This window comes from Crocodylus siamensis, chromosome 1 (genome assembly GCF_052110815.1).
Source record: "Crocodylus siamensis isolate JL-2025a chromosome 1, ASM5211081v1, whole genome shotgun sequence".
NCBI classification, from domain to species: Eukaryota; Metazoa; Chordata; order Crocodylia; family Crocodylidae; genus Crocodylus; species Crocodylus siamensis.
The window spans coordinates 273,803,554-273,818,313 of NC_143395.1; the positions used below are offsets into that span (position 1 = coordinate 273,803,554).

Sequence of the window (14,760 nt, forward strand, 5' to 3'; positions counted from 1 at the left end):
AGGGGAAAAATGGCTTCATCTTGGATTTGAGTAAGGGAAGGGAGGGTACAGGCAGCTGCTGCAGCTCCAGCTCTGACCCTGGTTCTGCATCCCCCACTGTCTCTGCCCTTCCGCTGCCCGCTTCCCCCATCCCTCTTCCTCCACCCCTCTTCCCCACACTGCCCCTGCCCCCTATCCCCTTACTCCCACTTACTTCCAGTTGCCATATCAGCCCCACTCTGGCTGGGGAGTGGTGGCAGTAATAGCTGTGTACTCCCCTCCTCCCTAATCTGCTGTCCTGCACTGCCTCCATCCCTGCCACTGTTTTTCCAGCTGCACTGGTAGGGGAATGTAAGTAAACCCTCCAATAATTAGATTCTATACATGAAAAATAGAACAAAGTTTTCCATGTATAGAATCTATTTGTTGGGGTTGTCTTAAATTCTAAGTCATCTTGGATTTAGGCGAACATAGTACTAGTTGAAAGATTTTAATGGATAATGCAAATAAATACATTTAGGTAAGGCAAAACAGTTTTGAAAGAGAATTTCTGCCTCAGAATCATAGAAAATTATGTTTGGAAGGGATCTCTAGTCCAACCCCTTGCTCAAAGCAGGACATCCCCAATTAGATCATCCCCAATCAGTTTTGGGTGCCGCATTTCAAGAAGGATGTTGATAGACTCGAGAGGGTCCAGAGGGGGGCCACTCATATGGTTAGGGGCTTAAAGAACAAGCCCTATGAGGAGAGATTGAGGGACCTGGACCTCCTTAGCCTCCGCAAGAGAAGGCTGAGAGGTGAGCTTGTAGCCACCAAAAATTCATTAGGGGGACGCAGCAAGGGATTAGAGATGCTCTGTTTACCAGGGCGCCTCTTGGGGTAACAAGGAACAATGGTCACAAACTAACAGAGAGCAGATTTAGGCTAGATATCAGGAAAAAGTCTTCATGGTGAGGGTGGCCAAAATTTGGAATGGGCTTCCAAGGGAGGTGATGCTCTCCCCTACCTTGGGGGTCTTTAAGAGAAGGCTAGATAGGCATCTGGCTGGGGTCATCTGAAAAGAATCACTTCCCTCATTCTGCTGGTAGTGCTCCTATTAATGCAATTAAATATTCTGTTAGCCTTCTTGGCAACAAGCGCACACTGCTAACTCATATTCAGCTTATTGTCCACTGTAAACCCCAGGTCCTTTTCTGCAGAGCTGCTGCTTAGCCAGTCAGTCCCTACCCTGGACTGGTGCATGGGATTGTTCAGTCCTAAGTGTAAGACTTCACACTTGTCCTTATTGAACTTCATATTTCTTTTGGTCCAGTCCTCCAATTTGTCATGGTCTCTTGGAATCCTAACCCTACTCTCCAGCGTATCTACTACTTTTCCCAGTGTGATGTCATCTGCAAACCTGTTGAGGGTGCACTCCATCCCATCTTTCAGGTTGTTGATGAAGATATTGAACAAAACCAGCCCCAGAACCAACCACTGGGCACTCCACTTGATACTAGCTGCCAATTAAACATTGAGCCATTGATGACCTGCCTTTGAGCCTGAGAATCCAGCCAGCTTTTTAGCTGCCATTTAGTCCATTCATCCAACTCGTACTTCCTTAGGTTGCTTGAAAGAATGTTGGGGGAGACCATATCAAAGCCCTTGCTAAAGTCAAGGGGTGTTGGTTGTAGCCATGTTAGTCTAAGAACGTAGGCAGGCAGGGTTTTTTGGGTAGATGTGATATCCACTCCACTGCTGTTCTAAGTTCTTCAAGGTAGGAAAGAAGCTAAAGTAAACAAGAAGTCTGTGAAGATGCAAATGAGTGAAAGTTTGGAATACAAAGGGTAGGGATACGAGTAGGGGGGAAGGGAGGGAAAAGTGGTCTAGTAAAAGATATCATATCTATCCAAAGAACCTGCTTTGCTAAAGTCAATGTATATCATGTCCACAACTTCCCCTGCATCCACAGAGCCAGTCATCTCATCATAGAAGGCAATCAGGTTGGTAAGGCATGACTTGCCTTTGGTGAATCTATGCTGACTGTTTCTAATCTACCTTCTTCTCTAAGTGCTTAAAAAAGGTTTCTTTGAGAACCTACTCTATGATTTTTCTGGGGACTGAGGTGAGGCTGACTGATCTGTAGCTCCCTGGATCTGCCTTCTTCCCTTTCCTAAAGATGGGCACTATATTTTGATCTTTTCCAATCATCAGGGACCTCTCCCTATCTCCATGAGTTTCAAAGACAATGGTCAGTCATACTGCAATCATAGTTTCATAGTTAGTAGGGTCGGAAGGGATCTGAGCAGATCATCAAGTCCGCCCCCCTGCCTTGTCAGGAAAAAGTACTGGGGTCAAATGACCCCAGCAAGGTGTTCATCTAGCTTTGTCTTAAAGACCCCAGGGTAGGAGCCAGCACCACTTCACTTGCAAGTTGGTTCCAGATCCTAGCCGCCCTGACAGTGAAGTAGCACCTCCTGATGTCTAGTCTAGTCCTCTGCCAGCTTGTGACCGTTATTTTTAGTCACTCCTGGTAGTGCTCAGGGGAACAGGGATTCCCCAATGCCTGCCAACTCCAATCACATCTGTCAACTCTATCAGCACCCCTGGGAGTAATGTGTCTAGCCCCATGGATTTGTACACATCCAGCTTTTCTAAACAGTCCCTAACGTGTTCTTTCACCACTATTGGCTGCTCATTTCCTCCCCAAACTGTGCTGCTAGGTGCAGTAGACAGGGAGCTGACCTTGTCTGTGAACACTGAGGTGAAAAGGCATTGAGTACTTTAGCTTTTTCCACATCATCTGCCAGTAGGTTGTCTTCCTCATTCAGTAAAGGACCTGTACTTTCCCTGATCTTCCTTTTGTTGCTGATATACTTGTAGATACCCTTCTTGTTATCCTCCATTTCCCTTGCTAGCTGCAACTCTAATTGTGCTTTGGCCTTCCTGATTTCATCCCTACATGCCTGAGCATTCCTTTTGTGTTTTAGTTCACTGAAGAGTTCCCTACTAAGTCAAGCTGGTCTTCTGCCATACTTGCCAATCTTCCTGCAGAACCCGCCCCCCCCCCCCAAGCACCATGTTCTGTCATGGGATGGGTATAGGACAATGGTTCTCTACTTCTTTAGAATCACAGCAAGGTACTCCTTGGAAAATGCTAGCTCTTCATTTACACTCAATTTTTGACTGCAGAAAAAATATATAAAACAATTCTTCTGTTGGAAAGAACTCAGAAGAACCACAACAGGTCAGAATGTTTTGGACCCTATAGATTCCTGTTTGAAATCACTGGGTTCATCATGTGAATCATATGTAGGTGTTTGCACACTTGACACTGCTTACTCTGTGACACCCCATGGCACCCTTAAAGGGATCTCATGGGACTTTTGGGTGCTGCAGCACTTTGGTTGAGAATCAATAGTATAGGGCATCCATGACTGAGGGGTTGCCTAAAAGTATCACTACGGGTAGGGGGAAGCACACCTTCTTACCCTGATTCTGGGTTGTATTTTTTCTTTTGCTTTCTCTAGTTACAATTTTCTGTCATTTCCAGCCAGTAGCTGTACCCTAACCCACAGGGAACTAAGGTTAGGACCAAGCTTTGTAATCTGTGAGTACGTCTACACATGCATTAATGTGCTTTAGGTAATGTGCATTAAATTTAGTACCTCGGGACTCCTGTACATGTGCAGGGAGCTGGCTCCAACTCACTGGAAATCCAGTGCATCTGAGCAGACTCAATTAATTGAATCTGCTGGAGCATGGAAATAAACACATTCCAGCAGAATCTGGCATAATGTATATCGGTGTCCATGCACCGAAAAATGGTGGCAGGGCACTTTGAACTAAAGCTCGTTCAATGAACTTGAGTTCAAAGCACCCCACCACCATCTTTCAGAGTGGAGAATGCTGATACGCATGATGCTTGGGCACCTCTAGTTAAAAGTGCTGGCTAATTAAAGCACCACTCCATGTCTCCCAGAACACATTAAAATGCCCTCCATTGTGAGGTACTAGAAAAAGGTGCATTCACCTATTTTGATGCAGATTAGCTAAAGAGCATGTTTCTGTGACACTTTATTGCACAATAAAATAGACTAATGCTCATGAAAGTGCGTGTCTGGATGTGCCCTGTTATAAACATTGTGCCAATCATATTCTTCTTAGCGCTAGGAATAAATTTCCCTTTACCACTGGGTCTGCTGAAGCAAGGGAGGTTTTTTCAGCTAGCCTACAGCAGATCAAAGACCAGGTTAGATATGTTAGCATGTCCTATTCAAGTGATTTCAACACAGCAGGTGACTGTTCAGAGAGTTATCCCAGAGCAGGGGGGCTGGTTCCCTAATATACTGAAATTGGAGGTCAACTTATGGAGAAGGCCCCTAAGGAAGAGGGAGAAGGTGTGGTGGGATTCCCTAAAGTTGCTCCCATAGAGAAAGAAGGGCTAAAAGGTCATAGATTCCCCCATTAGTCCTTGCAAGTGGAGATGGTGATTAGGTGATGGCAATGGGCTGGGAGTTGCTGTGAAAGTGGGAAAGCTGCTGTCAGACCTCCCCCAAAGTAGATGTGAAAGATCAATTGAAGAATAATGGTCACCTACACTATATGATTGCTGCTGGGTGGTATTCCCTAATGAACTAGTAAAGCTAATCAGCACCTATTCCTTTTTCCTGTGCATCTGTGACAGTCTGCCTGCTCCTTTTAGGTTCCCAAGTTGGAATTCTCTCTCCTTGGAATTGAGACTTGAGTTGGAAAATGCACCCCCAAACTCTTGGGGGGGAGCAGGAAGGAAGTGGGGAAATGAAAGCACTAATGTTGTTTCTCTTTTATGGGTGGCTATTTTTCCTTTCTTTTGTTTTTGTGGTTGCTATATTTTTATGTAGCGTATGTTTTCCCTTGTAATTTTTCTTATTTTTTTCTTTTTACTATTATCTTTTTCATTTTTTTTATCAGATACAAATTCAGAAGATACTACAGACTCTGCAGGTGAGAATTGTTTTGTACAAGTCTAAAATGTAGATGAGGGTCACATTCAGACCTGGTACAAGCAGAGAAAATAGTTCTGTATCTAGTGCTGCTTTGGCCTGAGTTAATTATTTTCATATCCTTAAAAATGTTATTTATACTGGCTGCTTAGTGACTTCTCAGTTAATTTTTTTTAACCAAATTAAATGTATTATGTAGTTACCAAAATAATTCCTTTTCCTTTTTTTAGTCAGAGCTTTGACAATGCTGCCTACACCCTACAGCAAAGTGCCTATTTATGTGTGGTTTTTTCACTATTTTTATATTTAGATATTGTATATTTTTAAAGCAAATTCAGTGAGAAGGCTAACGCTGAAGCAATTTTTTAATGCCCAGAAGTCATTACACATATTTAAACTTTGTCCATCCCTTTGGTTTATTGGCACAGGTTTCATGGTTTAAATAGGTTCAGTAATTGCCCAGAGAAGGGCGACCTACTGGAGATCTACCAATGTGATTCTAAACATAAAGCTGAATTTGAATTTAATATGAAGTAATTTTATGTAAAGAAGTTATAGCATATTTTAAAGGCAAACAAGAAAAAAGTTTAAATAGAAAACAAACTCTTGAGAGAGAGTTAGTAATCAAAACAGATTTTTTAAATGAAATTATATGTTTAACTGAAAACACTGTTTTCCTGCAGAAGCTACTACTGTCCCTGACTTCAAATCTCTCACAACCACAGATAAGGCTTTATACCAGAGTTAAACTGTATTTTGAATGGTACAAAATGATCGATTTACAAGCTTTGGACTTCTGTGTCCTTACATTTTGAAGAGGGCTTTTTAAGCTATAATATTTAGTATCATGTATTTGTTTAAACACTTAGAAAGCCCTGTGTACCTTCACTCGCTCTTGACCATACTGGGCATTTAATGGGTTTCAGTCTGGGTTAAAGAAGCTCACATCTCATAAGCAAATCACCTGGGATAGAGCCTCTTCAGCATGCTCCAGTGTGTTCCCTGCTACTCCTCACAAATGTGTGGGTGGAGTCATAGAGGCCACAAAAGTAAGGGGACCCCTTACTTGTTATAAGCATAAGGGCCTTCAGCATAAAATTTAATTTAGCTCTGGAAGCTGGCCCTTGTAGCCTTTCATACACGCTGGAGACTGGACACTGAACACAGGAAGCAACAGAAATTAACCGAGTCACAACCTCCTCTCCACAATCAGGTCTCTCTTTCCTAAATGATTTAGTTCCTAAAGCCCCATAGCTCCCCCATCTAACAGCTGCACTGTTTTATGTCTTGGGCCCAGTGTATTGCATGCAACATATTCCATCCAACAAAAGTGAACAGAGTTTCTTCAACATTTCATAAAGAAAATTGACTAATAGTTATGGAAGAGAGACCCACTTTATGAGTATGGGTAATTTCAGACTGAATTCCCTTCAATTTCCTAATGATTCTGTTAGCACTGCAGTAGAGATGATGTTATCTTTCTCTCCTTTTGGAGCTGAAGCGGTCTTGTTCATGGGCAGGCTGGGATTGATTACCCTGTTATGATGACTACACCCAGTTAACTCTCAATGGACTTAGGAAAAAATGTTGAGGATGGTTTTATGTTTAACTGACTAGAATTAACTTCATCTACCAAATTATGTTTAATTTTTTTTCTCTATAGTGGATGCTGTAAAGTCTAATTTACCAGTTGCAACAACCATCGCTGGTAAGAAAATTTCTAGTATAATGATAAATATTAGTTCTTGTAAGATAGGTTGTCCTCTTTGGTGTGTAGGAAACAGTACTGCATAAATGAGTTACTATATTTAAGCCTTCTACTGTTTATGTGTGGCGGGCCAGTAGGGGGCACTCCTGCATTGAGCCACCCACCTCACTGTGCCCGACCACCTTCCAGACTCCGAGTACCTCCCTGGGGGGTGCCTAACATCTGGCCAACCCCCTTCCTGGAGCACACCCGCTAGCCTGGGGGGTAACACTGCCACCACCCAGGGATGGGCTTGATTCTAGCTCTGCACACCCTGGGAAATGCAGGCCTAGTAGCCCTTGAAGGTACTTGATTCACTTCAAAAACTTGGGATGCTTCCCTCAGTCAGAAGCACAAGTAGTGGTCTCCCTTAGTCATCCGAACCAAGGGGACCCCAAAGCATAATCTAGACCCACTCCCAATAAGTCTCCCATGCTAGGTACAAAGGAGAACTTTATTGGTTACAAGGGGTAGGGTTGGAATAGGGTACAGAATAGAGCAATATCAGAGAAATCCCATAGAGCAAACTGGCATAGCTGGGTAGCCTTTGATCACACATCTGAGTTACTGCAAGCTATATATCTAGTTACATCTCAGGTAGCTTACTCACAAGTATCATCCAGAGGCAGGTGGAGATTCCCTCTGGAGGCAGGCAGTTCCTTGATCATGAGTTTTGAGAGACAGAGCAAGTTTCAGATGGTCCAGCTCTTCTCTTTCTCTGAGCCTGCCTCATGGCTGCTGCCCCCTCCTCCTGGGCAGTCCTTAACTTATATAGCCCTTATGACCTCATTTACCTGGTCCAATGGAGGCCAGCACCTGTTGGCTGTCAGCCAACCAATTTGAAATGCATCACTAGTTGCTGGGCAGACTGGTGGTTCCTAGCTCCCCTGGGAGCCCAAGCCCCTCAGCCAGGTACGTGATGCCAGTCACATAGAGAGAGGGAACAGGTTTCCCCCCTCCCTCAGGAATGTATCCAGCTCAGGTTACCTAAAGAGATAGGGTAAGGTGTGTACCCTCTTCAGGGCCCATCTTAACCAAATTGTCACAAAGCAGAGTTTTTGGGGAAAAACATAAGTGGCCTTCTGCCACAGTAAGATAGGTGTCCTCTTTGGTGTGCACAAAGCAGTACTGTGTAAATGAGTTACTATATTTAAGCCTTCTACTGTTTGCATCAGAATAAAATCCTTTGCATTCTATTGTAATGCACAGGGTCATCTTACTTATTTGAGGGCAGGACACTGAACAGGCATATATTTTGGTAAAAAAAAGGGCTTCCTTGTTGTAGAGGATGGTTATCTTCCCTGCCATCAATTTAATTCAGTATCTATAACAATCACACCAAATAAATTCTGTAGCAAAGACTGAATTGCAGTCTCTCTCTGCAGGCTTGCTGTTTAAGGGATTTTAATGGGTTGTACAAATAAATACATTTCCAAGTATGATTTTTGAAAAAAGAGTTCAGTTGTTCCCCTTCTTTGTGTCATGAAGTAGGTTGCTTTTGTCTTGGTGTACAACTCTCTATGGTTCCATAAACCACTCTTTTTAATATGTTCATGATAACAGTTCCCACAATGACAGTTGACCAATTAGCACACGTTGTGGAGAAAACAGAACTGACCTCTTCTGGCACATTTACAAGCAGTGCTATGTATGGCTCTTCAAAGTTTTTGATGTGTCAGAGGGCATATTTGCCCTACTTTGCTTTCTCACTCTAGTTAGTTCTATGTTGTGCTATGAGAAATGTGTGAATTAATGAATAAGTATGAATGAATTTGAACAATTAATTCATACATCCCTGATTTAAAAGAATACTTTTTATTATTCTGTTTCTGCTTTGCTTAAGATACATATTTTTGTTTTGTTTCTTGTATTTATCTGCATCCATCCCACTTTTTAGCAGAGCAATGCAAAGCACAAGAGATGATAATCACATTATCTACTGTTTGCCTTAATTCAGTATATTTTATCTTTGCTCAAGTCATTCATTGAACTAAACTGGTGGGGCTCTCACAGCTCAAGTCTGCTTGGCAATAGAAGATTGATGCGAAAGCTCATTGCTTTTCACCGCACTGCACTGGCCTAAGTAGTATCTTTAATTAGTACAAAAATAAAGTCAGGGCAAAATGTTCAAAAGAGCTCTGTTACCAAGAGCTATTCAAGCACTAATGGAAATCTTTCAAAAATATTCTATGCCCACTGTTTTCAGTGTGTACAAGGTAGTTTGAAAATCTGTTTACTATTTTTAGGATCCTAAATTGGAGGTTTTGTGTTTTAAAATTCATACTGCAGTGTGGGTGTTGAACTTTTGAAAACCTTACCTTAAAACCTAAAAAAAATTGAAGTGCTAATTGTATGCTGCACCTTTCTTTTTCTTTTCTTTTTTTTTCAGAATCATCTATTGTTACTTTTATCACCTACCCTATTAATGCTTCAGGCAAGACTTGATTAACATTTCTCATATCTAGATATATTTAGCTTACAGTTTGATTTTTTTATTCTGTAATTTATATATTTTTTCTATAATTTTTTTTCTCAGATACAGCTTCAGAAGAAATTACCCATACTTCAGGTGAATGATTTTATAAAAATAAAAACTAGCAGTAGGATTTCAGGCAGAAATGGTATTAGAAGACAGAACTATGTTGCATTAAGTAAAGTTGTGTTGATTTATATCAGAAATATATTTATCTCTAAAGCTGTCTAAGCCTGTGGAGGAAACCTGCTACATTAGGTGTGCTCCACATATGCCTGATACATACTAATAGCACAGAGTTCAGCATGTAGTGCAGCAGCCATGGTCACTTTCAATTAAAATCACTTTTATAAAATAGCTCAATGGTTAGAGTCTTTGCCTATGAAGTCACACATAGCTTTCTGAAGTCTGAGGGAATACAGACCAAACCCACATGTTCCTTTTCCCAGCAGAATCTTCTCACCATCAGACTATAGAAAAATGTTTAGGGGCACCCTTCCTGTTCAAGAAGTTGACCCAGTGGTCAGTCAGAGCACAAGAATCATGGTGCCAGATACAGAACAAGAGAAAGGAATCATGAATGAGAAGTTCTTGCTTCTGAGTTATGGTCCAGACACCCGATGTCTGCCAACTGCAAAAAGCCTAAACAGGCCAAGGAATAGGATTGGAACTCTAAGGCCAGGTACAGATGTTACATTTATCATGTGATAAGCACTCAGAAAGTGCTCTACACCTGTAACCAAACAGACATTCACTGCACATAGACCACTTTAAAACTGGTGGATCCCAGTCTGAGAGAGACCTGGATGGATGTAGTATATCAGACTAAAGTGCTTTAAGTTAGAATACTCTGTCAAATGGCTGCACCAAATCCCCTTGTTACTCAAGATAAGTCCAGTCCCCCATCATCCCAGGAGCCTCTGGGCAGCATGCTAGTCTCAGGCAGTGCTTATCTGCTCTGCACCAGCCCAGCCCCATCCCCAGACTGTTACAGAGAAAAGACAAAAAAAGGCTGTCTTGTGGCATCGCTGGGCAGGGGAGCAGGGGGGAGAGGTAGAGGGAGGGCAGAATGGAGTCCTCCCTGAATGTGTGCCCCCCAGCTTGTTGTCTTGGGTTGGGGGGTGGGGGGCAGGTGAGGCCCATGTAGCAGGGGAGCTCCATGTGTCACCCCACCTCCCCCCGGTAGCTTTTTGCTGTGCTGGGAACTGGGGCCGGGCAGGGTAAAGCCCCCCTGCTATGTGCCCCAGCCCAGCTCTCCCAAAGACTTAAGCCAGCAAGCTGGGAGGGGCCCATATGGTGGGGGATCCCTGTTTCCTTTCCCCCCCAGTTCCTGGCACAGTGAAAATTCGCATGTGGCTCTAAGGTTGGAGGCGGGGTAAAACAGAGCCCTCCTGCTGTGTGGGCTCCCCAGTTGGCTGGGGAGAGGGGCCGGGATGGCTAATCAGGTCTGGCTAGCTGCTTGGCTGGGCTTGCCATTCTCCTGGGAAGTGTGAAGGAGTGCCCCCAGCCTGCTGGCCTTAGCCAGTGCAGGCAGGCTCTGAGCACCCCACCTTCCCACCGCAACCAACATCCCCCCGCCTCCCCCCTGGCAAACATCTGTTCTACCTGCTCCAAACCTAATCTAGGGTGCTTAGAGTGAAGGGTGACACTTAGAACACTTCCACCTTGGGCTTTTTGAACATCTGTACTTAGCTTTAACTGCTAGTTCATTACCTAACAAGTGGGTGGCACTGCCATCACATTAAGTGCCTACATTCAGACGAGAATTTAGTACCCTGCACCCCAGGTAGATAGAGAGATATGTAAAGTTTGATCTAGAAATTGAATGTAAATGTGGGAGCTCATTTTATGATCAGTATTTCATAGAATTTTAAATTATAATGTATATATAAATATTTATTTATATCCATTTTTCTTCAGAAACTATTAATGGCCTTGATTTGAATACTTCCACAACATCAGGTAAGGATTTATATCACTGCTGAGCAATATTTTGCCGGTGTAAAATGACTTTAAACTTGGGGAGTCTACATTTAAATATTCAAAACAAAGATTTTTGCTTTCATTCTTTTATTTCATATGAGACATCATTCTTACTTACCTGCACTTATCACTTACCCCAGCAATGTTTATGGAAGATTTTATTAAGATTTCTCAAAGATCTGCCTAGAGTTATGGAGCTTATATTTTAACTTCTAATGTTCATTATTTTTACTGTTCATGTATTTTTTCTCAGATACAACTTCAGAAGAAACGACACATAGTAGAGGTGAGAGTTTTCTAAAGATAAAAAATATAGAATGAGGGCCATATTCTGATTTTGTCTTAGGGAAAAATACTATAATATACAGAAAAGTTATGTTTGTGTAAACCAGGATTACATTTGGCCCAATTTTTTCCTATTCCTGGTCTTTTAAAATGTTTATTACCCTAACTGTTTAGCTACATCATAACAGAAAGTTTAAAAAAATATGATAGTAACATTGTTCTGTTACCCAGCCCAAAACTTTATTCTAGCCAGACCTTTAAGTATATTTCTGAGACAAGACAGAAGTGTACTTATTTTCTAGTAGTAATTCTTCATACTTTTTATTTAGAAAATATATAGGAATAATGCTTCTTTGTTAAAAAGTAACTTTAGTGAGAATACTAAGAATGAATACAATATTTTAAATATGCACTGTATTTATTAAACATATTTAGATGATATCCATTACTTTGGTTTATGGGCACATGATTCATGGTTTAAATTGTGTTAATTTTCTGCTTGTAGAGAGAGTGCCTAATTCTTCTTTTGCTTACAGAAATGTTATTGTGAAGTATTTCAATCATACCTTTAATAAGTCTAGTACTTATTTATACAAAAAACAGGCAATAGAAAGTCTAAACAGAAAGCAGTTAGATACCTGACAGCTTATTTAAGTCATCTGCATTTCATGGACTTACTCTGAAGGTCATACATTTAATCCAAAAACTTTTTTTCTGCTAATATCTTTGATGTCATATGTTCCACAAGAGCACAGATGAACTGTGCTGTGATGGCATAAAAGTATGATGTGTAAGTTTTAGAGGGCTATATTAATAAATTGTAATGGGATTTTTATTATTATTATTGTCATTCCTACTAGCAACTAGTCTAACTGTGTACGTGTTCAGATAATTCCATTTCAAATACCTATAAGTTGTTTTTTTTAATATTATGGAGCTCCTTCATTAAGCATTCAGCAACTAAAAGGGGTAGTTTTCAGGGTTAGCTAAAGAGTCTTACAAAATACTTTAGTCTGACCAGTTAAGGGTTGCCTTTAAAATACTTTGGCTGACATGGTTTGAATCCCAATATGAGTATGGGCTAAAGAAAAATCATTCATGATGGCCAGTCTTTGAAGAATGAAAGAGTTCAAGACTTTAGAAAAGTTGCTAAATTTATTTTATTAGACTTATAAATTTCAGGACTTCATCGTGGTAGGTTGTGCACAGAAAAAAGTTAGATCTTGCTTTTCACCCTAGTGTCATTATCTAAATGTTCTGTGCTGGTTTTTTACAGTCTTAGTAGAATAACTGAGGGGCAACAGAGACAGCAGCCTGGGTTCTGCCTTTGTTGTGGAGGAGGGCACAAAAATAGCTACTGCCACCACACCAGCAGACCACACTGTGTCCATCAGGACCAAAGCAGCCAGCACTGCCCCATTTGTGCCTGCTGCATCTTTTGTCTTTACTGTTTTAATTCATTTTTTCTTAAACTGAATTTATTTTAGGAACACTATCTGAAAATATAATTATCAATACTGTTCAACCACTTCCCACCAATATCAATGGTAAGGCAAACTTACTTTAATTTAAAAACTGATCTCTGAGTGTGTGTGTGTGTGTGTGTGTGTGTGCACGCATGCATGTGTGTGTGCGTGTGTGTGTGTGTAATACCATCTGAATAAATCCTTTTATAAAATAAATTAAAGCCTCAAACAGTGTTTAAACAGTGTCTCACATGACTAGCATAGAACCTTTTATTTCCTCAAAAATATGTCTAAAATGGATCATGTTGGCAACAATCTAAATTCCTTTGCTGTCTCTTTGCCATTTCAAAATGAATGAGTTAGGGGTATTAGTCCTTTTCATAATGGGAAAATTCTATATCACAAAAAAGTAAAAAAAATAAGTCTGTCATCAAGTTTGGCAATAGATGACAACCTCAACAGAGAAGCCAGGAATTGTTGGGAAACAAAGACTAAACAGTCTTTAAACAAAGGTTTCATTTCTGCAGTGTTTGCTTGTACCTGCAGAGTTCTGGAATCTGGGAGACGAAGGGTTTTTGTATCCTTTTTTGCATGTGTGAGGGGGATTAGAGAAACAGATGTTTCTAATGATAATAGCTATACAAATGGTCAAATGGATAATGTTTAAAAAGGAGAACCTCCTATATTGTTACTGAATGCCAGAATCAGAGCTACTAAACTAACTTCCTAATTTACTACATTTACTCAAATCTAAAATGAGGGTTTTTTCCCCCTAGCTGCATGGTGGGGAGGTAACCCTTATCTTAGATTCATGTGCAAGGTGGCAGGGGCACAGGGGTGAACCCCCTACCCCTCTCTCTGCTTGCCCTCTGCATCTTCTACCCCTCTCTGCCTTCTTTCCCCTTCCCTCCTTATTGGGCACATATACATGAGATCCTTAATGTGCAGTAGACTAAGTATACCATGCATTAGCGCACCACAGCAAAAACCGTGCTAATACACAGTCAAATTGGTCTGCTGCACATTAAGCATCATGAAAAGACTGTGCACTGTTGCTGCTGTGCATTAGTGCCAGCTATTGCACATTTATGTAGTACCTCATATTAGAGGTACTAAACTTAATATGCCATAACAATGGTGCATTAATGTATATGTAGATACCCCACCTGTAAGGCACAGCTTGGCTCCAACTCAGGCTGGATTTTCTCCCGGGTGCAGAGCACATGGAAACTCCATTGTCTGCCTGGCCAGTCAGCAGCACCAATGCTGTGTGCCATGACCCAAGCAACATCTGACACTAAGATGGTAGGGAAGAGTCAGAGACTGTGAAGAGCGGGGGGAAGGGGCAGGGATTGTGGGGGAGAGTTACAATGGCTGTAGGAAACTGGGAGTGGGTGGTACAGGTGGCTGTGGGGCAGGAAGGCTGCAGGGAGAAGAAGTAGATGGGGTGGGACAGAGGCAAGAGGGCCACATGACCCCTCCCCCTGCCCTCCAGCCACTGCTTTCCCTGTTGTACCAGTGGAGGGGGGCATGGATTTAAAACAAACCTCTGCTAATTAGATTCTATACCCAGAAAATTATAACTCAGTTATAAATTTTCCATATATAGAATCTAATTACTTGGGGGGTTGTCTTCAATTCTGGGTTGTCTTAGATTCAAGTAAATACAGGGGTTTTTGACACATTGTCTCAAGTACTTCTTTGTAATAATATGGATAATTCCTACTTGTTTTCTATTTTTACATGGAAGGCTAAACACTGAATGATGTTTCCTACCATATAGAGATGGTTATATATGGGTATAGGTACACTATAGTGAATGTTACAGAATGATTAGGCAGATATATATTTAATTCATTTGAG

General features: G+C 41.4%; 1 protein-coding gene across 4 annotated transcripts in view; it reads left to right on the top strand.

The window, feature by feature from the left end:
- ADGRG2 (adhesion G protein-coupled receptor G2) overlaps nt 1–14,760 on the top strand; it is a 104,965-nt gene that overhangs the window by 56,005 nt on the left and 34,200 nt on the right. For 3 of the 4 annotated variants that reach the window (XM_090062687.1, XM_090062714.1, XM_090062706.1), the window contains 7 exons: nt 4,912–4,944; nt 6,607–6,651; nt 9,080–9,124; nt 9,227–9,259; nt 11,084–11,125; nt 11,400–11,432; nt 12,919–12,978. In XM_090062687.1, coding sequence (XP_089918813.1) covers nt 4,912–4,944; nt 6,607–6,651; nt 9,080–9,124; nt 9,227–9,259; nt 11,084–11,125; nt 11,400–11,432; nt 12,919–12,978 — 291 coding nt within the window. The remainder of the gene's footprint in view (nt 1–4,911; nt 4,945–6,606; nt 6,652–9,079; nt 9,125–9,226; nt 9,260–11,083; nt 11,126–11,399; nt 11,433–12,918; nt 12,979–14,760) is intronic. The other variant, XM_090062695.1, reaches the window with a different exon arrangement.